Here is a 26,619-nt window from a genome sequence, read left to right as displayed (position 1 = left end):
TCAGTAGTCACAGTCCACTACAATGTGTACCCGATAACCGCACCTCCGAACCACAGCCGAGAAAGTTTTTTGCGTCAGGGGAGTTGCGGGAGCACGGGGGCATTTCGAAAGGCGGACCGAGAGAGAAGCTGACAGACGGCTGCGGGCTGCTGCCGTTCGTAAGGTATGCTCCCCGGGGGACGGAAGATTTGGGACTATCTGCACGTGACGGCGAGACGATAGCGACGCGCAATCGAGGGCCCTTCGCTGCGCTGGAGACTGCCACCTCGGAGCCCCGCACTCGGCGCACGGTCTGGGACGCCCGGCTTCGTGGACAGTTGCGGGCGGTCAGTGAATATCCGCATCAGAGCGGTTGTCAACATTTCTTGTCGTGAACAAGACCTTCATTTCGTCCCCGTCTGTTCCTGCACGGGCTCAGCAGACGGAGATACCTGGAGCCTTGCCACCAATTGTACCGTCTTTGCCTCATGACGGAAGCGACGCGGCCCACAGGTTGATCGACTCCGAAGACGGTTAGATCCAGTGTGATAGGCCGAAGCGGCACAATGGCGAACCGTGTACAGGTTCGGTGTTTGGTTTTCGTGTTAATTTGTGTAGTCCTCTGGGTCGACCGGGCACGCCTCACCAGAGCGTCGCAAACTGGTGACTCGTCGGCGTTCTGGTCAAAGTGGAACTCCTTGCACAGTCGGCTCCCGCTAGCCAAACAGCAACCAGGACCCCGGTGGAGCCTGGAACTGATCCGCTCGCGGCTCGGGAACCCACCAGCCAGTCCCGGCAGTCCATTAGGTAGGTCCTATAGCGGACAACGCCAGGTCCGCTCCCTTGTGTAGACTCTCTCTTGGGGAAAGCGCTTCGGGGCGGTGCCTTGATAGGCCAAGCTCTTTGATGCCGAAAGGGCACGGCATGCCCAGGGTTTTCAAGCTCCTTCCTTACGCTGCGATTCTTGGCTTGCATGTCGCGTTTGAAGGCCCTGGAATGTATGCAAGGCAGGTAGCTTCTGTGGATAGGTTTGTGCTAGTGAACCGTACAGCTATCTTGCTTTGCCAAAAGGTTGCGACAGGCTGTTTAATGAGTAGTTCTTTCGCAATGCGGGGGCGGGTCACAATGAACATCTCAAAGCCCCAACTGCGTTCAGCGTGCCTTCCCTTCCTACTGCGTGAAGGAGTGGTCTGGTGGTATGTAACCTTTGGTGCCAAATGCAGAGCCCCCCAGCTCCCCCCACGTGGTCGCCACCCGAACAGCACTAGTCGCAGTTGTATTGCTTGGCAAGTTCTAGTTTTTTTTTTGTTAGATGCCAAGACCATGCCGGCAGGCTCAGTGCGTAAGACAACTCGAGATTTGGGGGCGTGCAATAGTGACGTTTGCTCCGTGTCCGTGTCGGCGTGCGACAAAGTGAGCAAACTTCCCGTTTTTGCATGTCGCGGTGAACCCAGGGGCAACAAGTGTTTCCTTATGTGTGGCTCTCCCTACCCTTCAGCGCCTCCGGGTGGACGTCCGCCTGTGGTCCCGGTACTGTACCCAGCTGCTGTAAGCCGCGCGCGTCTTCATGTGCAGCGGGCGCCGCTGGCCCGGCCCGTGTCCCCGCCACAAGCCGCAGCAACGCCTGAGCTTGTTTCAAAGGAATAGCTGGCAGAAGCTGCTGCCCAGCTTCTGCCTTGCGTAGGATCATGGCCAGGGCGATTCTCGGCTGGGCTCACAACGCAAGAACGCAGCAAACTTGCTGCAAAGCGAAAACAGGTACAAGCCGAGGTCCACGCGCCGAAAGGTGTCCTGGCTTTCGTGCCACAGTCCGGCGCCGAGAGCCTCTTTCTCCGCCTCACCTCGCCAGTATATGCAAGCAACCAGAAGCTGCAGCGCTTCTTGGGCTCTCATCCGAGCATACTAGTAGGCGGCCCGGCTTTGAGCCACCTCCGAAGATTCTGTTCCGGCTGCGAGTGCCGATTCACCAGACACTGCGGCTGTACTGAAAAAGCGGTTCCATGCTGGGCGAATCTATAAACAGACTGCCGAGGGAAAAAGTCAGGTCGGAGCGACATTCCTGGTCTGCCTGCATGTATCGGTCCACCCGGAGCGGTGGGGTAAGTGTGACGAGTCGCGGTCCAAGCCACGACCTGTCCGGATATGTGGAGAGTCTGGGTTAGTAGTGAACTGGATGATTTGGCTACCATGAGTATCAAGGGGACGCCGCCAGCTACGCGCGCTGTCAAACGGACCGGGCGTAACAACGTGTACAGTACTGAGGTGTTCATCCGCTGCAGCCTATGACTCCGTGTGTCCGCCCCCCAAGAGGAAGCCAGCTATCTTGCCGGACAAAGAATCCGTGCCTCTTGATAGCCACTAATGTGTCCCGGTGTGACAGAGATCTGTGTCAGCGGACAAGAAGCGATGTGATTGTCGTGCGTGTTGTGAAGGCTACTACAGCTCTGCTGGAGAGTTACTCCTAATATGCCTCCAGGCTTTTTGCGTACAAGCAACTTTTGAGGACATTAACGAACCGTCAAGCCGTCCGAGTCACGGGTCGATGCTGCAAAAGCAGACATACGCGAGTAGGAGTGTGCGCTTTGTGAGGCCAAGAACTTTTTCGCCGGCACTGGGCGGCCAAGGCGGGGGAAGCCAGATCTGCTGCTGCACTTGCTAGCTGTTGCGTATACGTCATGACGGAGCCGGCAACACTGCGCTCCTCGGGGCTCCACTGGCGCTATAGAAAGTCGCTTTCGGTGCTCAGTCTAGTTTAAGGTGTTGCTCCGAGCAGTGATGCTCTCCTTTGGAGCCTAGAATCGCACTGATATGACAGCTCCACTCACACTGCTCCCTCGTGAGCGGCTCCTGGTACCAAGTGGGGAGCCCTTACGGGTCAGCTGCCAGTCTTGGGACACAACTTCATTTGCAGCAGGTGAAAAGGGCAGGGGATGGGGATCGAAGCCAGCGCCAGGGTCCAAACAGACGGACGCACTATGGCTGATGTATGAAATGAACACGGGTGTCATCAGGTAGCTGTTCGCGCAGTTCAAGCATGCGCTGACAAAACCACGAAGAAAACACGGCTCTAGATCCTCATAGTGGGGTTGCCTTGCAAGCGAGGTTGGAGCACCGGTGTGAAGAATTACTCTGCGCAGGCTCTGGAAAGCTGTCTGACGGGCAACTGCAGCGCGACGGTCACAATGTACGGACTCCGATCTTTGTGTCCCACCGAGAAGCCAGGCCTCACGTCTCCGTCCTCCGCGCTTGCCACGATGACCGGGGGGGGAATACAGAATCGAATGGCACTCCTTCACTCGCACTCCGTCCGCTGCACGTTCTAAGTGACTCCGCATGTTCTCCCATCTCTTGCAGGAATCGCGTCGTGGAGCGGCTTCAAGCGGTGCGAATGTTGTGTCGCCTCCCTCCTTCACGCTGAGGATGGCTCCATCCGGCTTTTTTTTTTTTCGGTCTACCTGCCGACTCATGACAGCTCAGCCTTGCCATAAAAGTCAGAGCAGCTTCGCTGAGGACCAATACCCTACGTGAACGTCCTGTGTCTCATGTCATCCAGGGTGCCGTTGTCAGATCAAACGCAGTCGCGCAACGCGGGAAACCTAGGATCTGTGCGCGGACATGCCAGTTGCCGCCACTCGTCCGCCGAGACAGCTTTCGGCGTAGTGCCGCGGCTTGAGTCTCCGCGCCTCGGCCCTGAAGTACGGTTCAACTCTGCTGTCCCCGGGCGTGTAACTACGGATCGAGGCCTCCAACAACACGGTGCTATTCTATCAATCTGCCCGTTGTTTAGTCGCCCGAAGGACACCCCAGACGGTGACGCCGACGAGCTGATAGTTGGGATAGTTTTCTCACGCCAGCGGAAGAACAACCTAGGCAGTCTCTGTCGGTCAGTCGTCGGCTAAAACTGCTTTTCAACGGCGAAGTGCGTGATGAAATGTCGCTCCTACGAATGTGACTATTCACTTTTTCAAGACACTGTGATTGTATCGTGAGCTCGAGAAGTTGGTCCAGCCTTATGTGTGGTTTACCACAATGTCTGACAGCCCTTCGCACTTGCTGCTCCAGTTGGGTACTCGGTAAGGCTGCTCCAGTATCACAGCCCACACATGTTTCTCGTCAGCTCGCCGTACGAGCAGAGGACGGCGGCTCGGAGGCCGCAGCTATAGAGACGCTACCAGCTGGCCGCGGGATCCTGACAGTCTCCAGGTACCTTCCCCTGAAGGACAGAGACTGGCCTTTCGCGATGTGGGCTCGTGGCGCTCGAGCCTTGAAGGCCTAGCGACGCACTCCTGCTTGACAGAGTCGTGTCGACGATTGTCGGCTTCAGTTGTAGTTCCATTCCGGGGATTCTCTTATGGAGGTGCGTTTCGTCTCCCACGGTTGCCGTCTTGGCACTTCTGTCAGAGACGGCTGAAACCGGTCGGGTTCCGCCGTCGACCCGTGTCTGCGGCAGCGACGCGCCTCAAGCCATCACTCGTAATACTGTCGGCTTCAGTGTGACGTTCCGCTCTAGGACAATGCTGAAACGTTCGGGGAGGCGAAAGTTTGTTCTTTTTCTCATTTTAGTGGTCTTGTTTTTCGGCAGGGCATCCCTGACAAAAGCCGCCCGAACCGTCGGCTCGTCGGCGTTCTGGTCCAGATGGCACGAGCTGATGAGTCGGCCGACACCTAAACACACTCCAAGCCCGCGGTGGGGCCTGGGCCTCATCCATAAGCGGATGCACGAAGCCTCTGCTCGTAGTCCAGTGCGTAAGTCTTGAACTGACAAGAGACAGATGTTCTTCCCGAATACACACTTACCGTGGTTCGGAGGTTCGCGCCTGCACGCTCAGGGCGGTTCCGTGGTGACCCAGGCACACTCTGCTGCCCATGTTGCAGACCGTCTCCGAGGCCCCTGAGGTCCATAGGGAGCTGGAGATATGGAGCCGTACTTCGCGCAGGGTCTTGCTGGTGGTGATATGTGCATGTAGCTTGCCATTGCACAGCACTGAGAGAGACAGGTGCGACGTCGGTTTTCAATCTCCCTTAACCACCATAGGGCGTCGGCCGAGTGTCCGAGTCGAAGTGCGCACTTCAAGTCCTTAGTGGTCTACGGGTCTCCTTGCTATGGCTTGCTTGTAGCTTCGCTCTCGGTTTGAAACAGCGTTGCGTACCGTCCCCCGTGATTTCTGTTAGTACCACATACAATCGCGTATTCAACCCGTTCTTGCGTGGAACATAAGACGCACGTTGTGAAGTTGCGTCACTTCGCAGCCCAGCCGACGGCATAAAACAGGTGTGTGTGTACCCATAAGTCCCCTCTTGAACTGTTCTGCTCTTGCTGCCTTTTCAGCACTTCCTAGCGCGAAACTGCCAGGTACAGGAGCCGGACAATCGCCCTCGCCCCACAAAGCATTTCTTCCCGGTAACAGGCCGCAAGTGGAGACACCCGTTAACAGCGTGCAGCTTCCTCAGAAACAGCTAGCCCAGGTCATGCCACTCGAATGATAGGCGGGTCCGCCTTGGGCTGTGCGCTATAGCGGAACTGTGGACGCTGGCTCGGTCTTGGTGGATGACTGTACCGGCATTCCAGATTCAGGACCAAAGCGTAACAGGTGCAACAGCCAGCTCCGGCGTTGTAAGCATAGATTCTTAGACTTCCCGCCGTAGCGTGATAGCTCAGTGGCTCCTTCAGTGTCTCTACCGTGATAATGTACGTCAGGAATCTTGACTGGGGTGCTGCTGAGCTCTCGTGCTCGCCCATTAGCTAAGACTGGTCTGACGGACGAGACAACAGGAGTTCACACTCCAGTTTCTTTTCTTTCAAGTCGAGCGCTGCATAAAGGTAGCACCGGGAGTGCTTGCCGGCGATTCACTCGTGACGTGGTTCGCTATGTACGAGGAGCACTCTTCGGCAGTAAGTGATGAACCTGGAGCAGCGTGGCGGCTCCAGTAACGAAGCCTGTTTCGCTTAGGCCTGTCAGAGGTGTGCGGATGAACCAGAACCGGCGGGGTGCCACCAAGAAGGATGGGACTGTGTTGTGGTGGACGAATCTGAACACCTGGTGATGAGGGAAAAATTCAGGTCGGAGGTTTGTTCCTAGTTCGCCTCTGCATGTACGGCCCTTCATGAGCGGCACGGCAAGTGTGGCGAGTCGTGGTCCAAGCCACGACCTGTCCGGAGTCAGCAGTGAACAGGGTGATCTGGCTATCATGAGTATCAGGGCGGCGCCGCCTGCTACGCGCGCTGTCAAACGGACCGGGCGTAACAACGTGTACAGTACTGAGGTGTTCATCCGCTGCCGGCTATGACTCCGTGTATCCATCCCAAAAGAGGAAGCCAGCAATCTTGCCGGACAAAGGATCCGGTGCGTTGTGATTGCTCCGGTACGAAAGAGACCTGTGTCAGCGGACGCGAAGCGTCTGACTGTTGTGCATGCTGTGGGGGGCTACGACACCTATGGAGAGTTACTCCTAATATCACTCCAGGTTTTTCCGCGTGCAAGCGGCTTCCTTGAGGACACCGACAAGCTGCGCACGTCTCCGGTCGATGCTGCAAAAGCAGACCCAAGCGACTAGAAGTGTGTGCGTGGTGAAGCAAAGAATTTCTTTTACCGGCACCGGGCAGGCAGGACCGAGGAAAAAAGCCAAATCCGCTGCCGCTGCACTCGGTAGCTGCTGCGTCTAAGTCATGACGGAGCCGGCAAGACTCCGCTCCTCGGGGCTCCACCAGATGGCGTTGTAGAAGTCGCTTTTGGTGACGAGTCTCGCTCGAGGTGTTACTCTGAGCCGTTGTCCTCCATTTGGCGCGTAGAACTAAACCGGGATGACAGCTCCGGCTGTCTCCCTAGTGAGCGGCTCCTGGTACCAAGTGGAACTCTTACCAGTCGCAACCAGTCTCAGGAGGGTACGTCGTTTTCAGCAAGTAAAAAGCGCAGTGGATGCGAATGAAGCCAACTCAGGGGCTCAAACAGACGGACCCGGTATGGAGTAAAAACGCTGGTGTGTGTCATCAGGCAGCTGTTGGTGTTCTCCCATCTCAGGCGTGGGCTGACAAAACCGAAACCAAACTGCCCCTTTAGCTCTTGATAGTGGAGCCGCTCTGCAAGCGCGGTCGCACACCAGGCGGAAATCTTGCTTTGCTGAGCGCTGGAAAGCAGTCTGTCTGACGCGCGCCTGCAAGGCCCGGCGTGGACTGTAGGCACTGTAGTCTTAGTGTCCCACGAACGGGTACGCCGGGGCCTTTACTTCGGCGTTCCCAGCACTTTGCACATTGGCCAGGACGCCTTAACGGGGGGCATGCCTGTACTTGCATCCAGTGTGGCAACCTCTTCCTGCCGCCCACCGTTGTGTACGTTGTAGTCAGTCCGTTATCACGTTTTCTTCCTTCCAGTGTCTTTTTCATGGAGTGAAATCCACGAAAAAAGGCTTGCCAGTGCAGCAAGCCTGGGGCTCATTAGGCCCCGGAAGGGGGAAATGTTTCAGTTTCGCAATCAAGAGAGAGTGTCCTACTAATCAAGCGTCATCAGCGTGTAGAACGGAGACCGGGCGCCGCCAGCTTTTGGTAACAGCCCGATGCCTGCCGAGCACACACGGTCCAATACATCTGCGAGGGCACAGCGACAACACGAGCAGGGCGGGGAGCCTCTATCTCTTTGCATCGTGTTTCGTACTTCTCGGTGCTGTCACTTTGGCTGCATCTTCGGCTGTAACCAGTGGTAGGTTGTCGCCCCTCTCTGGTTTCTCGATTAAATTACTGATACGAGCATAATCGTACTGCTGTTTCCATTCACTGGCTTCTTCCCCGTCCTCAACCGGAAAGCCAACAGAGGGGGAAATCTCGGACGTTCCCAAACATGAAGACCATTGACTCCAACTCCCCAAGAAGCCACACCGGCCCTTATATACGGACTTTAAACTGTGCACAGGAGGACACTAGACAGTAACCAGATCTGTTGTGGGTACTAGGATCTGAAGCCAGAAGCTACCTGGACTCCCGCTGCTGCTGAAGCTTACTATGCTTCTCAGACTTGGTCGCTCAAGCTGAGTAGTTCAAACGTTGTCCATTGTGACCCAAGCAGAGCGTGGTTCGCCTTACATTTTCCGACATCTGGGACAACGGACTGGACTTTTTCTTTGGAGGGTTAGTGGAATAAGGCTTCTAGCATTGAGTGCTGTTTAGCAAATCTGACTTTAGTTTGGAGTAATATGACTTTGTGGTGAGACAATATTGAAAATGATGAGGTACGGCTTCCAGCAATTTTTGCTAGAGCGAGGTGTAAACCGAGTTTCTCAGGTGTCTCAGAGCAGAGTCCCTCTGGCTGGTGACCTACCGATGTTCAAACCTTTCTTCTACCACCGAGCTATCACAGCAGACTTACAAGCAGGAAAGTAGTCAAACTTGTCTCGTCAAACATTTATCTCTCTGTTCTCAAATGAAATCACTATTAGAATATCCGTGGGGTTTACTACGCTTCGCTCTGGAAGCGGACTGAGCGTGGACGAGTGTACACTGGCGAGGAATCCGTATTGCCGGAGAGGCGGCTGTGTGTCGGCTTGTTTGCATCCTCAGATAACGCAGCAGGAGGATGTTTGCTCGCCCATCGATGCAGCACATGCGCTTCCCTCTTTTCGGTCATAGGGGTTCAAAATAGTTTTAGAACTCCGACCACACAAAGTAGCAGCACTGCTTTCCGTTCAATACACATCAAAAAGTACAGCTGCGGCGAGAGCTCTCGGCTACGGCGAATTCTCTCAGTCCGGCTTTGAGTCTCTGTTAGAATTTTCTAATATATGCTCCAGCTTAGTGTGATAAACTACGTACACACAATCAGCGTGCTTCTTCAAATTCCCATCTGAGCTAGTGGACGTTCGTTTCAAATTTCCCTGGGGTGCTCCGAGTGATTATCCCGGATCGAGTGAACTGAGTTCTGTCAACCCTCCGTGTTACGTAGTTTCCTTCCCTCAGAGTGAAAGCTGTTCTGTTGCGATGGTGTGAACTGCAGGAGCCCTAATGGTTCAATAGCTTGCACGTTCCCTGAAATCGGAGCAGGTTCTCTCAGGGCAAATGTCGGAGAGGAGGGTCGTGCATTACGGTGTCTGGCGCGGTAACTGCAGTACAGTGTTACTCCTGAACGTCCCCCCTGCGCCACCCAGGCCAAAGCGCACATCGTTCGCCAATCCGAGCCATCCCCACCCTAAAGCAACTCCGAACCCCGAATTGAACCACTGGGCGCGCAGAATACAACACACTGTCAGCATTCTAGCGGCTCAGCGCGCTCTGTGGGCCCTTCCGGCTGCCCTAGTGTAACTCCGCCGTCATGAATGAAAGCGTCTGCTGTTTGATATTCACCCGCATCTCCAACGTCTGCGAAGCTGCCCGGGCCGCCAGTGTATGTGCTACCCGGCGCTACTGGAGACCGGGTCCCGCCGCGTGTGTCTTTGCAAAGTACTCGTAAGCGCCACTTAGAGTGTCGTGTCGTGTGCGGTCGGTGATGAGGTGGCTACCCAAGAGAAGCACGAATGGATGTTGGTCTTTCTCCTACGTCTGGCCGCGGCTGTATGTCCCGATCCATTTCTTTCCTACGGCAAATGAGCGGTGGCAAACGGCACGTCTTCCCTTAGGTGAGACTGTGTCATGTGCCCTCGATTTGTGCTGGCCCGGAAGAAACAGCAGGCCAACCTACGAACCTCTGGCGGCTATGATTACGGGATTAACATGAAGACAGCGCGTACAGGGAAGCGAGCTACGCAATGTATCAGCAGACATTCAGGTACAGTGTCCACGGAAGAACGATTGACAGAGATGCTCGAAGATTTCCTTCTAGAGACCGAAATGCGAGTTCGCTGCAAAATGAACCAGAGACTCGTTCTCCGAGGCAGGCCAGTTTGCTCCAGGACAGGCTTCATTCGCGGACCCACGGATGTCACCGTGACCCCTTCTGCGATTGGCTGAGTGCTTGAAATTGTCACGCACCAAAGTGTAAACTTATTGATGTTCTAACATGCTGAAAACATTTAGGCAAGCAAAGACGCCACGGCTACACCGGTTACACTAACTAGTACGGCAAGGCTGCCCCGGGTAGAAGGTCCGTAGCTGCCACCCGATTGTGGCTTCTCTTCAATATTGTTGCCACCCTCCCCTCCTGAAGGCGTTTGCCCGTTTTGCTGGCCCTCCGTGTTTTGTCCCTCAGGCGCTACTGGGCCTCCCTGACGTCCACCCGGAAACAAGATTCGGTTGCGAGATTCGTCCGGGTTCAGCCTCAGTGTGTCCGGGTCGAATCTCGGACCTCGTGGCCTGTCTCGCCCCCACCCCGGTTCTATCCTCTCCAGTCCCGGTTCCCCCTCCCCCGCGCCGTCTTCTGGGCCTGTTTCCGTTTCTCCTGATCCCGGTGCCGATTCTTCGGATCCACCTGGGCCCGGCGCAATTCTTTGTCGGCCCGGCGACCCGGGACCGCGCGAGTCCTGGTCGGATTCTTCAGCGCCTGGCAAGGTCTGCTCCGATCCTTCGGTGCCCGGCGAGGTCTGGTCCGATCCTTCAGTGTCCGGCAGGGGCAGCTCCGATCCTTCACTGTCCGGCAAGGTCTGCTCCGATCCATGAGTGTCCGGCGAGGTCGGCTCCCGCTCTCCGGGGACCGATCCCGGTCCTTCTGGAATTGTTCCTGAGCTCTGATCCGCGTCTCCTCGTTCCCCCGGAATTGTTTCTGGGTTCTGATCCGTATCTTGTGGTTCACCGTCTACAGAGGCGGTCGAATTCCCTGCATCGTCTCCCGGACCCACCCGCCGCAGATTGCCGGGGCTCACATCCACGCCTACAACGCAGTCATGCCGTCCGTGTTTGCCGTCGGGCACAACAGTACGGCATACCACGTTGAAACGGGACGCTGTCTGTGGAAAACTGCGCTGTGGGATTGTCAAGGTCGCTCCACGGTTACTTGCATTCTCGTCCCACCAGTTCTCGGAGAAATCGGGAAAAATATCTGAAAACTTCTTTCGCGTGCAACCTCCATATTCGTCCGAGTCTTCACAGTATTCCGTCGCAAAACGGAAGGGCACCAACGCTCCTTCATCACCACAGATTACAGTGATGCTATTGTTCTGGGGAGTCAACGACAATCGCGGCGTTCGCACGTTGTGAGGGTACGAACACCGCGCCACCTGACCCTGTACTTCTGGCTCGCGAGCTTGAATATGCACACTCACCATGCAAGAATATTTCCCATGCACACAGCCAATCCGGAAACCCTTATACACTGACGGATACTTCTCTTCTGGTACTGTGAACTTGACTCCTGTTTCTAGGTCGTCACCTGAGAACCATGATTCCACCGCACCAGGGACAAACTTGTCAGCCTTTTGTTTCAGACGTTCACATGGTGCGGCTGCCAGACCGACAGTGCAGAACTCACGGGCTTCTGTCACGAGTCCTGAAGGCACGGGCAAACCCCCTTCACACCTGAAAAGAAATTCGGTTTGCGACCCGTGCACCAACGCTATCCAGCTATCAGAATTTCCCTTGCGAGGACGGCAAATCACCTGGTCTCCCAATAAAGTAACTGGCTTTTGCGAAGCAGCACACGGCAAAGCGAAGCGGGATGCCGCTATCAACACAAAGCCGGCGAACAACGCCCTAAGAGCTACACGGTTGCCGGCAGTGGGGTGCGCCGATCCCCAGGTGAAGCATGCCGCCATTTTGTAAAAAACAAAAAAAAAAAACTGCACAACAGCTGCTGGCATGAAACCTACAAGGTGCAGATACTCAACGGCGTGCTGTTCACGGGCGCAGCCCCGAACTGCAACCACAACCACCGGAAAACCGTCCACAGAAGTATAAGTGGGCTTTCCCGCCTCTGCCGCTAATCAAGCCGAGCCCGCACAAAAGCGAACTGCACAAGGACTAAATGAAATTTGTCCCTGTCGGCAACCGCCGGAAGCCAGAGCTTAGCAAGCTACAAAACAAATGCGGCACTCTATGGGCACTGGGCTAGCCGCCCCGGCCGAATGTGAGGTATCCCTGCACCGCCCCCCCGCGCCGAGGCCTTCCACGGCAGAGGGGGTCGCAGAGACTCCCCCCAGAATCGTATCGGCCGAAGCATCGTCCCGTCCGGAGCATCGTCCCGTTCGGAGCATCGTCCCGTCCGTAGCGGTCGGGTCTAGCCGGGTGCGTACGTTAAACTGTTGTAACACGATGGCTTCACGCCCCCGACCCCAGGGACAGCTGTTTTACTGCCAGCACGTAGTAAGCAGGGATGCTGCGGATCTGCTAACGCCCTAACGCGAGTCGCACCACGTGGAGGGAATTAGGTATTAGCGCGTGGTCGCCCCAATGGCGACAACTCCACTTTTTCCAAACTCGAAGGCTTCTTCCGGAGGCTGGGGCAGTTCAAAATGGTGTGTTCCCAACAAACACCGTTGCACCTGAGGCGAAGACAGACGCGGCAAGGGAAAGAAGGAAAAGCCGACTCAGTGACACACTTGTGTGCTACAACTGCACAGGCTTGCCCAGCGAACCGCGTCAACAAGCCTCTCCCACGAAGCGACTGACCGAAGGAGTCTGCGAATCAGGAGGGGGACCCCGAGGCCCCAGCAGAGCACCGGCCCCGTGCTTCTCGAACTCTCTCCCGCCTCCTCGTGGCAACGGAACTTTTAGGGCATGAGAAGCCGTTCTGTAGGCAGCAAGAGAGACGCTAGCACTCGACCAGAGAGGCGATGCCATAGGTTCGTTCCGTTCGACCAGACAACTTGAGTGCTGCGTTCACAGCATTAACGACTGCACGTGCCGCGAGATAAAGCGACACGCGAGGGCGGCTCACGCTGTTGCACTCCCCGGGATGAGCCCCGGACCCGGCGCTGGCCTGTCCAGGTAAAGCCCAGCGTTTCGGTCTCTCAACTCACTTGCACAGTACTCAATCTGCCTCCTAGACAGTCAGTTCACTGGCGTGAGTTCCCAGTCTGCATTGGGGGGACAACAAGCAGGTAGAAGTTTTTCTCGGCCGTCAGCTTTGGATGCTCTGCCCACAAGACGCTTGTTCCTTTTTGGGGTCTTTTCATGATTTGCGACAAGGGCGAGACGAAGCAGCAGCGACGCTGCCGTTTGCGGTTTGTATCTTATTTTCTACTTCTCTCCGGCTGGAGTATCTACGGATGTCACAGGGAAGGGCAGGAGCTCAAGGCCTGTAGTTTGCGGGTTTGAGACGGGGGAGCAGCGCGCATCTTGGGTCGGGTCGATCTGTATGCTCCTTGGCCTTGGCGCAGCATACTGCTGGCACAATGGTAAAGCGTGGAAGAGAACGTTCTTCGATCCTGGCACTCCTTTTTGTATTGCTTATTGGAAACGGAGGCTTCGCTCGAGGTTCGCAACGGCCTGCTCGCGCACCTTCCTTGGAAGGCCTAGGGACACTGGCCGCGTCACCACCTCAGCAGCCAGAACGCAGACCGGGGTGGAGTTTGGACCTCATCCGGTTGCGCCTCGGGTTTCCTACGCGCGCAGTCCGTACGTCAAATACTGGAGGGGGGACAGGGTGTTTCACAGGATACACTTCCGGTTTCCTGCTAGTGCCGAAATCGCAGAGAGACCTCAAAGGATGCGAGGCAGGGTAGGAGTTCTAAACTCTAGAACCGCACTTCCCACTGAGTTTTGGGGTATGTACACAAGGCGTCTATTATTCAAGTATCCTGCCTTGACACAGGGGTTGCCGTCGTGTTCGCAAGCAGGTCTCTCGCAGAGCGTAAGGTGGCAGGGCATATTGAATTGCTGGTCTGATGCAGCCTGCGTGGTCTCACAATATCCGAGCTGCATGTGAAAGAACCTGTCATTTCCCCTGACGAGCAGAAGACGTGCTTCGTAAGAGAGTCTGTTTAGCCACAGAACGTTTTGTGTTGTCGGAGGTTCAGGTTCTGCAAAGAGTGCACTACAAGCAGTCGGGAGGACGACCGCTTGGGTGATCCGCGTTCCTTGTAGCTCAGCGCTAGTATTCCACACAGCATTATAGGACTTTTCCTGGCTGCAAGGAAGCTTGAACTGGGTAGTGGGTCCGTCGATCTATCGCCCTGGTACGTATGTGAAGTGCAGCGTTGTCAGGTTGCATCTCTTGTTCAGCTCTAGGTTCACCAAGACGTGTGTACTGAGATGGTATTAGTCCTTGCACCGGTATGCGGTCCTATCTTTCAGGGCCTCCTCCCAGGAGACATACATGGCACTCCCTGGGCAACCCGCCTCCTACGCCGCATAAAGCACATCTAGCCAAGAATCGGGTGCAGTCGGAGCGTCCCATTCTTCGCGATCTTCCTCAGAAACAGCTGGCGCAGCTTGTGCCGCCACGATGAACAACGGAGTCGACGCAGATAAGCGCCGCCCGCTGAAACCACTACACTTGGGGCTTCGCACGCCAGATTTGTGATTCTCCGAAAGAGATGCAAGAGCCAGTCTCAGTTGGGGTGGTTGTTGTGCGTTTCTTCAGTTGGGCCGGTGGAAGGGAGAAATGTGTGTGCCGCAGCCGTTCTGCGGAGTGTAATATTCCGCTGTATCGTGTCAGAAGGAGGGCCTTAAAAGCGCAAACAGCGTGTGTAGGTGTCGATAACATCCGACGGTCTCCTGGCTACCTAGGCCTGTGACTTCTGCCTATCCCTGAAAGAAGTTTCAGTGAAATTGAAATGCAGCACTAAAGAGATTCGAATGTAACAATAAGGTCACCTGCATAAGCGACCAAACGTGCTCGGTGAGAGCTAGGGAATTGTCGCTGACAGCGAATGATTTGCTGGGAATTAGTTTTGCGCGTGCACGTTCCCCACAGCAAATGAACGTCAGTTTTCGTTCAGGCAGATAGTGCTTGCAGTGGCTTCGCAGGACACACACGAACGAGCCGCAGTTACGCTCGACTCCGCAGATGCAGTCTGACCAACAGCAGGTGCCCGGTGAAAACAAGCAGGGTGGTCCTCGGTGACCGCCAGCTATGGACAAGGACCAGCTCCTGCTCCTGCTGCTTCATTTTCGGAAAGTCTGATGATAATCAGGCTTTCCGATACGGGTGAGGGACCTAAGCACTTCGCTGCTTTACCGCGAGCCACTTTAGGAGATCGATTTTGGTGATAACTCCTAGGAGAGGCCGGTCATCGTGGTCTTTTATGCCACCCCCGTTCATGTTTGCGGCCTCACCATTGTGTGGCCCTGGCTCTGTGGGAGTCTCCTCCAGCACGCAGACAAACGGTGAGAAGTCGAAGATCTTCACCACGTCGACCAGGCGTGTAGACGGAGATGCCTGATTGATGGGACAGCAATCAGAACGGAGACCAAACTGTTTGCTGAACACTGACTAGCACCGAGCATGAGTTTTTTCTGCTAGATTTCCCCCACTGTGCTCCTGCAGCCGGACTGTTTTTGCAGCTTTATCCCTTGCTCAGCGTGGAAAAAACGGATTCTCAATGCAGCTCGAGCACAAATCACAGTTTGTCTTTCGAGAGCCAGCCATGGTCTTGAAATCGAACATCTTTCGATTTGGTTCCTGCCCGCAGTGAAACTCTGATCTACCCAAAGATACGGCGGCTATGAGATGAACGAGGGGCGAGGCGCGTGACATACGGGAACATCAGTACTTTAAGCGCGGCCACCGGCACATCTGCTCGGATGCCGAGCTTCAGCTGACGACATCTCGCCGCTCGTGTCGGCGCTGGTAAGACGGGAAAGTGATTATGCGTATTGCTATTGGACACTACAAAGCTTCGCTGGTGCTTGAAACTAAGTTAAGCAGGATGAACTTACCTTGCTGATCTTCTTGAAAGCAATCTGTCTGACGGGCGACTGCATGGTGCACCGTCCACTCTGAAGACTGTGTTCCACATGTTCCTCCGATAGTAAGCCAACAGGCTTCACTTCGCCGTTCTCAGCACTTGCGTCATTCACAATGACCTGGGAAGAAATTCGAAGCGCGCCAGAACACCTATACTTGCATTCTGTCCGAGGCGTAGCATCTCACGTCATGATTGTCTGCCCTTTTGGATGTCCTAATCAGCTGAGCACTTCGTGGAAAACCGTCTTCGTGAAGAAGTAAAACATTCAAGAAAGCTTGGCTAACCAGGAGATTTAGCACTCATCACGGCTGAGGGGGGGGGGAGATTTAGCCCTCATCACATCTGTGGTCGACAAAAGGTTGCCAGTTGTATATGTATGGACGTGTTCTTCTAAAGGAAGCATCGTCAGCCTTGTAATAACAAAGATGGATCACTGCAACTGCTCATCGGTGCCGATAGAACTCAAGCGACTGCAGGTCTCAAAACATTCGGGTATGAGCTCTTGCCCGACCGAGTCGGCAAGAACAGTACGATGGACTTTACCTCTTTGGCCCGTTTTTCGTGCATCAAATGGATGACATTCTCGACTGTATCTTCTGCTGTAACTAGAGGTAGGTCGTCTCTCGGTTCTGTCATTTCGATCAAATCCCTGACCCGCGCATCGCCATACTGCTGTTCTCGCTCTTTCACCTTTTCCTTGTCCTCCACCGGGAAGCCTACGAAGGGACCGAGAAAATGTCGTCTGCCGCACACAGAGGTTGGTCCCGACACCCACTCAACCAAGGCACTTCGCTCGCTCGAAGCCTTGAAACACGGGAAAGAACAGCGAACACTCACCGCAACCGTCAAACACACTCTGACCCGTTGCTGGAGATCGCGGTTATGTGAGTGTCCTCTACGAACTGCTCGGGATTCATAAGAATAGCACCTAGCACGACATTGACATTCTCGGCCGGACGAACTTCCTTCTGACTTTCTGGGTGGCGACGCAACCTCAGTTTTCCTCAGGGGGATGGGCTAGCCTTTTCTGCGAATGTTTGGTTCACCTGGTACCTCGTGGATTGAAGCCCGGAGTTGCCATGGAAACCTAAGCACGTTTACTCACGACCAGTATCACAGCCGGATTCCCTACGTGTCACTACAAGTAGAGGTGCCGAAGGTGAGAACCGATACGACCTGATGGTTAGACCCCGAGCACCTTACTACTGTCAAGTCAAAAGAAGGTAATCGAGGTATGAGCCCAAACTCAAGTGTCTACAGTCGACACACCATTCTCCACCATCCAGTCGTCGGAGATGAACTTGGACATATAATTTCGACTCGAGTCGGGCAACAGAACGACACACTTCTGTCCTTTTCTCAGTCGTTTAGCTGCCTGTAGAGCGCCCCAGACGTTGGCCCCCGACGAGCCGCCAACCAGAAGTCCTTCGTGGCGAATCAAAGCTCGCGCTGTTGCAAAACTCTCTGGATCTCCGACTTTGATCCATTCGTCAACAACCCTCCGGTCAAGAACCCCAGGAATGAAGTCATAGCCAATACCTACAGGCATCCGCGCATCGGCATTTGGACTCTGAAGGGTAGGTCTTTGCAAGACTGGAAGCCGCGCTAGCGGACCACACAAAGCTGCGTCCTTGTATCTCCCTTAGTGTAGAGAAGATACTTTTGCTTATGAAAAGAGCTGTGGAAAGACTCCTTGGAGAGTTGAAAGTAATTCTCGTTCCTTACCTTCTACCAAATAAGACTGCAGGCGCCTTTCGTCATTAAGGCTGTCGGGAACGGCGAGGATGGAGCCTTTAGGGTCGACACCGATCACCATGCATTTGGGACACTTTTCTCTGATTTTCCTTGCCACCCCTGTGATCGTTCCTCCTGTTCCTACTCCAACAACAATCATATCGAGATCTCCATCACACTGTGTAAGGATTTCCTCCGCTGTGATGTCATAATGCACGTCGGGATTAGCTGGGTTATTATACTGATCCAGTATGTGAGCATTCGGAAGTTCCCGCTGCAACCGAGCAGCCACACTCATATGAGAGTCTTCATCGTTCCACGCTGCCTCGGTGGGTGTACGGACGATTTCAGCTCCTAAGCGCTTCATCATATCCGATTTCTCTTTCGACATCTTCGCTGGCATAGTGACAATCATCTTGTACCCATGGACAGCGGCGGCAAGAGCTATCCCAATCCCAGTGTTACCACTTGTCGGTTCGATTAGCGTGTCTCCTGGCTTGATGCGTCCCTCACGCTCTGCCTTCTCTACCATAGCTTTCCCAATTCGATCTTTGACACTTCCACCTGCACTCAGGTATTCGCACTTTCCTAACAAGTCGCACTCAAGACCGTACAAACGAGCTAAACGACTCATTCGAACAAGTGGTGTGTTTCCAATAGCCTCCGCTATACTCTCCAAAATACCACCATAAGGACCTGATGCGAAATATCTGTTCATCTGGTAAAGCCGACGACCGCCGGCTCCTTCTTCCTCCTCCTCAAAGCGGCCGTTTGCATCTTCATTTTCAAAACCGTCATCCGGATTCATTCCTTCCGGACCCCATCTCGGAAGACCCCCGGTTGTCTTGATCGTGTGACGAATCTCTTGCACAGTTTTTTCTCCGATGTCCTGGGCTGCCTTCCATGCTTGCTTTGCCGCTTCTGATAGTTTCGGAGGCTCCGTAGGCCCCGTCGGAGCTACAACTCCAGAAAAAGAACCTTCTGGCACCGCCGCTTCGTTGATACCATCGTCTCTCTCCATCCTTGCTTTATAACACCGAGATATTCCTCCGCGCACTCCAATACACAAAAGCACCCGAAAAGAACTGGACAGAGGAAGAAGGTACAACTCTCAAAAAGTCTCCGGAGTACAAGGAACACACCAGTGAAATGCCCAACCTCCACACGAGGGACATATACCACGGGTTCCTCACCCAAGAGGCCTCTCAACTTCCACTTCTGCTTCCAAACTCACCCGCCGCCTACTGACTAGCATTCAGTTATGCAGCTGATGTTCTTGTTACGAACTGCAGGCACCTTTTTCGAGTAAATGTTGTTCGTTCTGCCGCTCATCATCAAAAACCTCCTGAGTTCAGCACATGCCAGCATCCGTCTTTTTTGGCACCCTTCCTTGCGCGCTCCCCTTAGCTGGGCTTCGCGCTTTCAAGTTGGGACCGAAAAGAGTACCTGTGTAGGTAATCCTTCTGTCGCGAGTTATAGAACGTAACCTGGGGTACACTAAAGATCACACCGAGCACTCGCAGCAGCCGCCAGACAGCGAGGCGTGCCAATTTTGTTTCCGTAGACAGTCTTGGCAATTCGAGACGACTGTGTTCAAAAAGAATTTTGAGAGAGATTGCCTTGTCAATCTCAAGACAATCTCTCTACGGTTAGCCCTGGTGAACATCCAGATACTAAGTGCCGAGGTACAACAGGATACGGCCAGGTTGCTTGGTGGTGTAACCACACAGGTTTGTTTCCACGAAATGGGAGGAAAAGATTGCGCGGGTTTCAGTAGTTTATTTTCTTATGCCCTCCTAGTCACCAAAGTACTTCGGTTGGGAAAAAGTGAAATGCCGTAGATTCTTGGCAAAAAAAGAGAAAAGCACGCAGTTTCCAAGTAATTCTGCTAAGGAACCACCATCTGGAAGATACGTATGGACCGGAAAGTGAAGTCAGCCAGTGATTTCTGTATGTGCGGTAGTCTTCTATATGAGACAGTGGTTTATTTTTTACCCTTGTATGCTGATACACGCCATCTGCAAGAAAGCCCGCGCAGGGTGACTTCCCCAGAACTGATTTGCTGCTAAGGAGATGCAGGCATTCTGACATGGTCAGTCTTCACATCTCTACAGGATGAACGCCGCCTCGAGGGGATCCGCTTCCCTCCTACCGGCATGATGACTTGACGTGCTTCACCCGATACGTCCTTCGACTTCATCTACAGCCCGAGGCTACCCGTTGCTGGCGTGTGGCTACTTGTCCCTGATACAAGGATATGCAGATACTGCCGCGTAGAAATGAGAGATTTAGCAAACCTCCGCATGTGATCCAGACCTGAAACATGGAAACCGAAGAGCAGAAGTCCTATCTATTGTGGAGACTGACTGTTTACTTGACAACGGACCAGTGTGTACCACTGTAAGCTCTTCAGCTGTAGGCAGGACTGTAAGGCTCTCACTGCTTCCGCGGAGAAAGCAAGCCTTCCGTCTTAGTTCACCTGCAGCTATCCCCAAGACACAAGGGAGAAAAAACGACAAGAGGAACAGGTAAACTTTCTCTGTATCCCGAATCTTCTTATTTTGTACACCACCAAGTCCACATGCAGATGAAGAAAGGATTAAAGGCGGCAGTGTAACGCACACACAGTACTCCCAGGGAATCCACTCAAACCCTGGAATAGTTGGCACGGTGTGTGGCATTAGTGAACTCATGTGCAACTGCCAATGTGGCAGTTTCACGCAGCTGAACTTACAGAACTAGGTTAGGAAATCGTCACAGGAGTTTCTATCAGCAAAGCACCTAGCTGGAGAAGTGCTATCTGCGCTGTTCTTTTTGTCTAATAGACTGATGGTGGTAAGGGCAAAGTAAGCACTAGGCGTAAAGGGAAATAAGTAATAACTGACTAGGCAAAAAGCGAAGGTTCGCCAGAGTTCCTCGCAACTTCGGGGTGAAGTGACAATTCTTTTCCAAGGGGAGGAATGCTTCAGCTCCGGCTTGCGGGACACTGAAAATTCCGAGCCACGGAGACAAGTTCATCAGATTTCTGCGTAGCCAGGGGTGTTCTTGACGCGTATGAATCTTTTCAACCTTCTACTTAGAGCAGCGGAACTACGAACAGAGCTTATCGAAATCAACTGGACGCTTCATTGACGCTGGCTTACGAGTCTACAACTAGATAGCTACCTCCCGCACCCGGGACGGGTAGGTAAGACGGACGGCCTCGGGTGGGGGAGAGACACCGGAGAGTCGCCTCGTGGTGACGGGAAAGGGTGGGTTTAAGGATTTAACCCTCGACCCTTAACCCGACCCGTGCGGAACACTCGTTTTTTCGGGAAGGCATGGTGAGACCCTCCTTACTGAAGGGAACTCAGTCCTTGAAGGTACCAAATAACGACTACTTTCGATTGAACTTCACGGCAGACGGAGTCGCTTTCTACAAGACACTCATGCTCCGGCTCACAAACTACCGAGGGAACCCAATGATCACTGGGCGAGACCCTTTGACCTTTATTTGAGAACCTTTCAACCATTAGTTCTAAACAGAGAGCAAGGAGGTACCAAAAAAGGGGTCAAGATTTTGGAGAGACAAACAACCTACTACTTTTTCGTTTCTACGCGTTTTTTTTTCTTAGCCTTGTGTGTGAGAGATCGGTTTCGCCTAGGCTGGCCCTTTCACCAAAGCCATGAGTGATTACTGACTAACCAAAGGTCTGATCGATTTTACACTAGGAGTAAGCCTCCCCGTCCCATCACTTCCTCTGACTTAGGATTGACTGTGGCACCAAAAAGAGTTCCTCTCTAAGAGAAACACGTACACGTACATACATATGAGGTGTCTGTACATGCACACATCGTGTTTCTTCCTAGCGCTTCCAGGTCTCTTCAACCTCATACACGCGTCTCTAAAGGAGCGCACTTAGCCGTGAACGGCACCGTGCTCACATGAACCCTGGGATTAATCATGTAGACTGCTTCTTTTTCTTCTGCCGCAGATTAGTTTTCTCCGCATGCTTTTCTCCCGGGAAGAGAAAGAGACGGCGCGGAGAGAAGGAAAAAAAACACGATTCTCTGTGGATCGGGAAGGTAGGTTAGGAAACAAGGAAGAGGCTAGAGAATGCGAGCGACACTTGATAGAGAGAGGGTGCTTGAAGAACGCGCCGCATCTTCTCACTTTGCGCTACCAAAAGGCTTGTAGTATATGTGCCTTGTTCAAGGAAAATTGCAGATCATCGTCACGAACGCTGTCGCATGTGCATCTGTATCTATCTATTCTGACACGGAACGCAACACACGGAGCAACTGAACGACTATCTATCTATCTATCGGCAGATGGCTTGGAAGGGTCTGGGCGGCCGAAGTACCGATCGCGTTCAAGCTTAAGAAAAAAGTGCTAGAGTTTCTGTGTTTAGATACATCTTTCCCTTGATACATTCTGACAAGATACACATACACTGGAAGCCTTCATCAGAAGACCTCTATACACATTTGCATACGCACACACATATCCCAAAGAGATCCAGTTACCTTTGCCTTCCTTCACGTGAAAAGAAGAGAAAAAAACGAATCCGAAAGAACCAAGAAAGTCTTTCCTTAATACTTGCCACAGAAGAAGTGACTGAAGAAGAACACCCCCCCTACAGAAGCAGCAGAGAGACAGAGAGAAGAATCTTTCACATCCTCCTCCTTTCTACTGTCTTTGTCTAGAAAATCCGTCGCTTCAGACGCTGGCGAGAGGTCGTTCTGATTGAGAAGATGTTCTCACCACCTCTGACAACTCTCTTTCTCTTTAGGGAAACTCTTCGTTTTCCCCTTTTCTTCCCCCGTTTCGTTTCTTCTGCTTTGCTCTGTTTCTCTCCTCGACTGTGTCTTCTCCTCTCTCAACTTAAACATCGGGATTCGCTTCTGTGGCCTCCATCTTCATGCTCTTCCCTTCAGGCTCAGGGAGTGTACGGTGACTTTCGTAATAGTCGGCCAGACAAGTCTGGAGTTGTGTGACGTACATAGACAAACAGCTTCCTTCATTTCTGAACGAACAGGAAGAAAAAGAAAGAAAAGAAAGAGAAGAAACATCTCTTCTTAGATGCCATTGTGAAACGGCAAGACGCTACAGACAAGATACGGAGAAGAAAGGATGGAAACGAAGGAGCTAAGAATATACGAAGATCTCTTCTTTCTTTACAAAGAAGATGTCTATATTGGTGTATGTACATATACATGCATATATAGACATAGATATGCAGAGAGAGAGAGCGCAGTCGCGTCTTTGTGTCTGCAGAAGAAGGGACACTGCGGTGTCTTTAGAGATATGACAGAATGAATCTTCTCCGATTCCTCAGAGAAAAAAACAGAGAGACATACACAAAAGCGACAGTCTGAAAAGTTCGGAAGGAACGAAAGAAGAGACAAGAAGATAAAACGATATACATCCCACCATCTGGAGAACGTTTACGCATCGTCTCTCCTTATACACCTTGCAAACATTCGTTTCATCTCCACCGTCAAACATCTCTAGTCATCAAAGTTACCTATGCTTCTCTCCATCCATACCCCATTCACAAGAATATCTCCAGACAGGGCCTCTACATATATATATCCACAGACACCCGCACATATGCATGCATAGAGGTGCATATACACCCCAAGTCCCTCTCTCCTCCCTCACGTCAACGACCTTACCGACAATTCCCTATCTACAGTCCTATAACGCATCCATCCACCCTCTCTCTCTCTCTCTCTCCATACATACATGGAAGATAGATACAAGGACGGTCACAAGTTGCACTCCTTTCTTTTGAAAGTAAAACCTTCTTGAGCTGATCCTCCCTTTCCTTACTTCTGCTGTAACTGAAGAAGAGGAGGCATGAGTTTATCTCGTATTAGATCCATCATCTTGTGAAACTGACGTCCGTAGACACTTAGGCAGCATGCACCTGCTACTCTCAACCCCTCAACTAGAATGCATGCACATATACGACGAATCGACTTCGGCGTCGACAGATTTAAGTTCAAAAAACGAGCGAACCATGCCCAGATCTGACCGTCTTCTGAGAGAGGAGAACAAGAGAAAGAAAGAAAGGACAGAGAGAAAACCTATCGGATATGTATGGGTCTGTCCAGCTAGCTACCCTTACTTATAGGCAAAGCGCATGTATATAGAACAGACTAAAGCTTATACACGTATACACCTACACGGATGTGTATAAGATGCACACGTACATATACATATAGAGATATCTGACGGCATATACTCATGCCGGGTCTATTCAGAAGACTCTACATATGAAGGATCCTCTCTCTCTCCCTTGAGATATCTCATGACCCGCAATCCTCTTTAGCTGGTCTTTCTCTCTCTTTCTCGTCCCTTCTTTCTCTGTACAGAATACAAGAAGACGAACCTTCTGGAGATGCTGCTAGGAAGTTTGGTTTGTCAAAGGCACAAGCAAACAGAGAAGAGAAAGACAGAGAGAGAGAAAGAGATACCCATCACCCTACCATGACTACCCAGGGAGACCACCAAGGAAAGCTGGAGAGATCGACAATAGGTCCGAAAAGAAAAGAAAGAAGGAAGAATGAAAGAAAAAATGAATAGAATATTCTTTTTCTGAATGGACAGAGGCTCAAGAGAGAAGAAGTCAGACAGGAGAGAATGTTTGAAGGGAGAGCATCGAAAAGAAGGAGGATAGAGAGAAATAAGAGAGAGAGAAATAAGAGAGAGAGAAAGAAGAGATTCTTTCGAAGGAGAGCTTACGATGAGAAGCGACAAGATATCCTAACCACAGACGTAAGATAGCTGCCATCCTTGAGAAAAAGCTTTCTTCATTCTCTCCTTCTCTCTGTCCTCGGAGTGCTTGAAACTCCTCCATACTCATTCCCTAGAGACATACATACACCACACCTCTCCAGGATCGATAGCCACATAGATAGACTATGATAGATAGATAGGTTGTGGTAGATAGATAAATAGGTTATAATAGATAGACAGATGAATAGATTATGATAGATAGATAGATACATAGACTATGATGGATTGAAAGGTCGAAGACGGATTATTAGGATAGATAGACAGATGGACAGGAAAGCTCACCGGCACGACGTCAGTCTCTCCTTTCTACATCCTCATACATATGCATATATAGAGACAGATATTTGTATCTTTATGCACATATATATATATATATGTAGGTGTCTGTCGGTGCTTGTGTTATGCATGCGTGTATGCATGTACACACATGGGAATACGTACAGAGATGAGAAGAGATTGGAGCTCGTACTCCCCTTCGTGTGTAGGTCATTTTTCTACTGAGAAATGTTGACTGTCTGTCTTTGTATATCCACTCCTGCTGTAAGAAAGGAAGTAGGCGAGAGGTGAGGAGACAAGAAGAGGAAAGCTCGTCTTCTTGTCTTTTTTAGCCATAGAAATAAAAGTCAATAGAGACATGCACGATGACGATCTTCAAGCAGAGAACGTGTCGAAGCATACTAAGAAGCAGAGAGGTGGTAGAAGGAAGGAGAGAAAGAAAGAGAAAGAGAGAAATGAAGAAATTCAGAGCTATGTATGGATATCTTCTTCTTTGTCTATGTGTGACTGCATACCAGGGCATCGCATATACAGTACAAGACCGGAACTCCATCTATACATATATATATATAGACATACACAGATGAATACTTGTCTTTCTATGTATCTGTATCTTTCTCTTTCTACATATACATGCACGTGTGAAGAGAAAGACAGAGAGCAACACGTAGAGAATCAAGCTGCGAGAAGATACGCTAGTGAACATAGTGCATGTAGGTACACAGACACATATATACATTTGTCTCAATCTTCGAGTAGAGCAACACACAGACAGACAAAAGAATTGAATACGATTGAGAGTGAGAAAGCTGCACGCCATGTGAACATATATATGTATATATATAGGTGTATATGTGTATTTTATGTATGTGTGTATCTATACCTGTTTTTTTCGATAATAGAAGGGAGCGGCATAGCAGCAGGAGGCATAGAAGTGACCGCGTAGAAGGGGCTCAAGCAAAGAATCCTCTTGAACAAGACTGACGGGACAGCAAAAGAAAGAAACGAGAGAGAGGTATAGTAGAGAGAGAGCGAAACAGAAGAGACGAGAGAAGCGAAGAAGTGAGAAAGGGTGTCAGAGCACAGTACATAGGTAGGGAGCTCCGGGGAAGAATCCTTTCAACTTGCTAGGTTCCTCACACATATACACAGGAATATACCCTTCTCTATGATATACATACATGTAGGCGAACACATATGACTAGGCATGTATATACTCTCTACATCTATACATGTACATAGATAGGCATGGAGGTACAGACAGCAAGCATTGCGCAGGTTAAATGCATGCAAGAGATGTAGATAAGTCTGAAGATACACGCCTGCGCACTGACACAGTAGAGAGATACCTCTACACACGCCCATGTAGTAACGATATCTCTATATGTGTAAGTATGGGCATAGCCCGTCTCCGCGTGGATGGAGAAGTCACAGAGAGATAAGAAGATCTTTCGCCCTGACGGAGAGGCGTGTCTGCACTCTCAGACGATGTGTAGAAGCAAGGAGAGAGAAAACTTCACAGGGCACAATGAAGTGCTCCTCTCCCCTAAGACAGACACTTCTCTTTCTCGTATTGCATCTAGAGGTGAGAGCTCAAGAAGACGAAGAATATACACATGACTGACCTTGAACTCCCCTCGGCTAAAGCATGATAAAGGAATGAAGATCAATGCATACATAGGAGAGTGAAAGATAAAGAAGAGCCGTTTTCTTCTCCTCTTCTTCATCTCTTTCTTCTTCTTCTTACCCTCGTACGAGAAAGGCGTATGCCCATGCTGCGCTCGGCCGACTGCTCACCTGCGTGGAGTAGTCCGCAAGAAAACAAGAAAAGAAAGAAAGACAGAAAGAGACAGAAATGAAAAGAAAGAGGGATTGATTCTCCGTGAAGTTCTTTCCTTTCTTTTGATCTGCCTCCATGAGAGCTACAAGTACATCTACAAACCTCTCTCCTTCTCTCCATAGTCATCTCGGGCAATCGCAGAAGATACGCAGCACCTAAGCCCACCTGCCGTTCGGAAAGTCTACGTGGAAAGAAACGGGAGAGCTTCTAGCAGTGAGAAAGACTGTGAAGGATGAAGATGGAT

General features: G+C 51.9%; 4 protein-coding genes across 4 annotated transcripts in view; 2 read left to right on the top strand and 2 right to left on the bottom strand.

Moving 5' to 3' along the window:
- Positions 1-43: 43 nt before the first annotated feature.
- On the top strand, positions 44-2,514 carry CSUI_000521 (uncharacterized protein). Its single transcript, XM_068060755.1, has 2 exons — positions 44-786; positions 1,478-2,514. Exons 1-2 carry the CDS (start codon positions 546-548, stop codon positions 1,624-1,626), a joined length of 390 nt encoding a protein of 129 aa, XP_067927272.1. The 5' UTR covers positions 44-545; the 3' UTR covers positions 1,627-2,514.
- A 9,571-nt stretch (positions 2,515-12,085) lies between these two features.
- On the top strand, positions 12,086-14,653 carry CSUI_000520 (uncharacterized protein). Its single transcript, XM_068060754.1, has 3 exons — positions 12,086-12,817; positions 13,210-13,447; positions 14,126-14,653. Exons 2-3 carry the CDS (start codon positions 13,225-13,227, stop codon positions 14,278-14,280), a joined length of 378 nt encoding a protein of 125 aa, XP_067927271.1. The 5' UTR covers positions 12,086-12,817; positions 13,210-13,224; the 3' UTR covers positions 14,281-14,653.
- A 56-nt stretch (positions 14,654-14,709) lies between these two features.
- CSUI_000519 (cystathionine beta-synthase) lies at positions 14,710-18,752 on the bottom strand. The gene is made up of 5 exons (XM_068060753.1): positions 17,467-18,752; positions 17,011-17,280; positions 16,285-16,457; positions 15,713-15,859; positions 14,710-15,212 (listed from the first exon to the last, which is right to left on the bottom strand). The coding sequence occupies exons 1-5, from the start codon at positions 18,494-18,496 to the stop codon at positions 14,991-14,993; spliced, it is 1,842 nt and encodes a 613-aa protein (XP_067927270.1). The 5' UTR covers positions 18,497-18,752; the 3' UTR covers positions 14,710-14,990.
- Positions 18,753-22,030: 3,278 nt separating this feature from the next.
- Positions 22,031-26,619, bottom strand: part of CSUI_000518 (gle1-like protein) — a gene marked incomplete at its 5' end in the record, with an annotated part of 10,823 nt that continues 6,234 nt past the window's right edge. The window contains 5 exons of the mRNA XM_068060752.1: positions 22,031-22,481; positions 23,291-23,501; positions 24,206-24,329; positions 25,419-25,515; positions 26,283-26,332. Coding sequence (XP_067927269.1) covers positions 22,340-22,481; positions 23,291-23,501; positions 24,206-24,329; positions 25,419-25,515; positions 26,283-26,332 — 624 coding nt within the window. The 3' untranslated portion in view covers positions 22,031-22,339. The remainder of the gene's footprint in view (positions 22,482-23,290; positions 23,502-24,205; positions 24,330-25,418; positions 25,516-26,282; positions 26,333-26,619) is intronic.

The sequence above is a fragment of the Cystoisospora suis genome (assembly GCF_002600585.1).
Source record: "Cystoisospora suis strain Wien I chromosome Unknown contig_191, whole genome shotgun sequence".
Classification (NCBI taxonomy): Eukaryota; Apicomplexa; class Conoidasida; order Eucoccidiorida; family Sarcocystidae; genus Cystoisospora; species Cystoisospora suis.
Note: the sequence above shows the minus strand (reverse complement) of the source record. Positions and strands in the feature narration are given on the sequence as shown.

Coding starts and splice junctions, on each gene's coding strand:
- CSUI_000521 (XM_068060755.1), top strand. CDS start 546: ATGGCGAACCGTGTACAGGTTCGGTGTTTGGTTTTCGTGTTAATTTGT. Junction 787..1,477: donor CAGTCCCGGCAGTCCATTAG/GTAGGTCCTATA, acceptor CCTACCCTTCAG/CGCCTCCGGGTGGACGTCCG.
- CSUI_000520 (XM_068060754.1), top strand. CDS start 13,225: ATGGTAAAGCGTGGAAGAGAACGTTCTTCGATCCTGGCACTCCTTTTT. Junction 13,448..14,125: donor GTTTCCTACGCGCGCAGTCC/GTACGTCAAATA, acceptor CCTATCTTTCAG/GGCCTCCTCCCAGGAGACAT.
- CSUI_000519 (XM_068060753.1), bottom strand. CDS start 18,496: ATGGAGAGAGACGATGGTATCAACGAAGCGGCGGTGCCAGAAGGTTCT. Junction 17,281..17,466: donor GCAGTCTTATTTGGTAGAAG/GTAAGGAACGAG, acceptor GGATGCCTGTAG/GTATTGGCTATGACTTCATT. Junction 16,458..17,010: donor CGACTGGATGGTGGAGAATG/GTGTGTCGACTG, acceptor GTCCCTTCGTAG/GCTTCCCGGTGGAGGACAAG.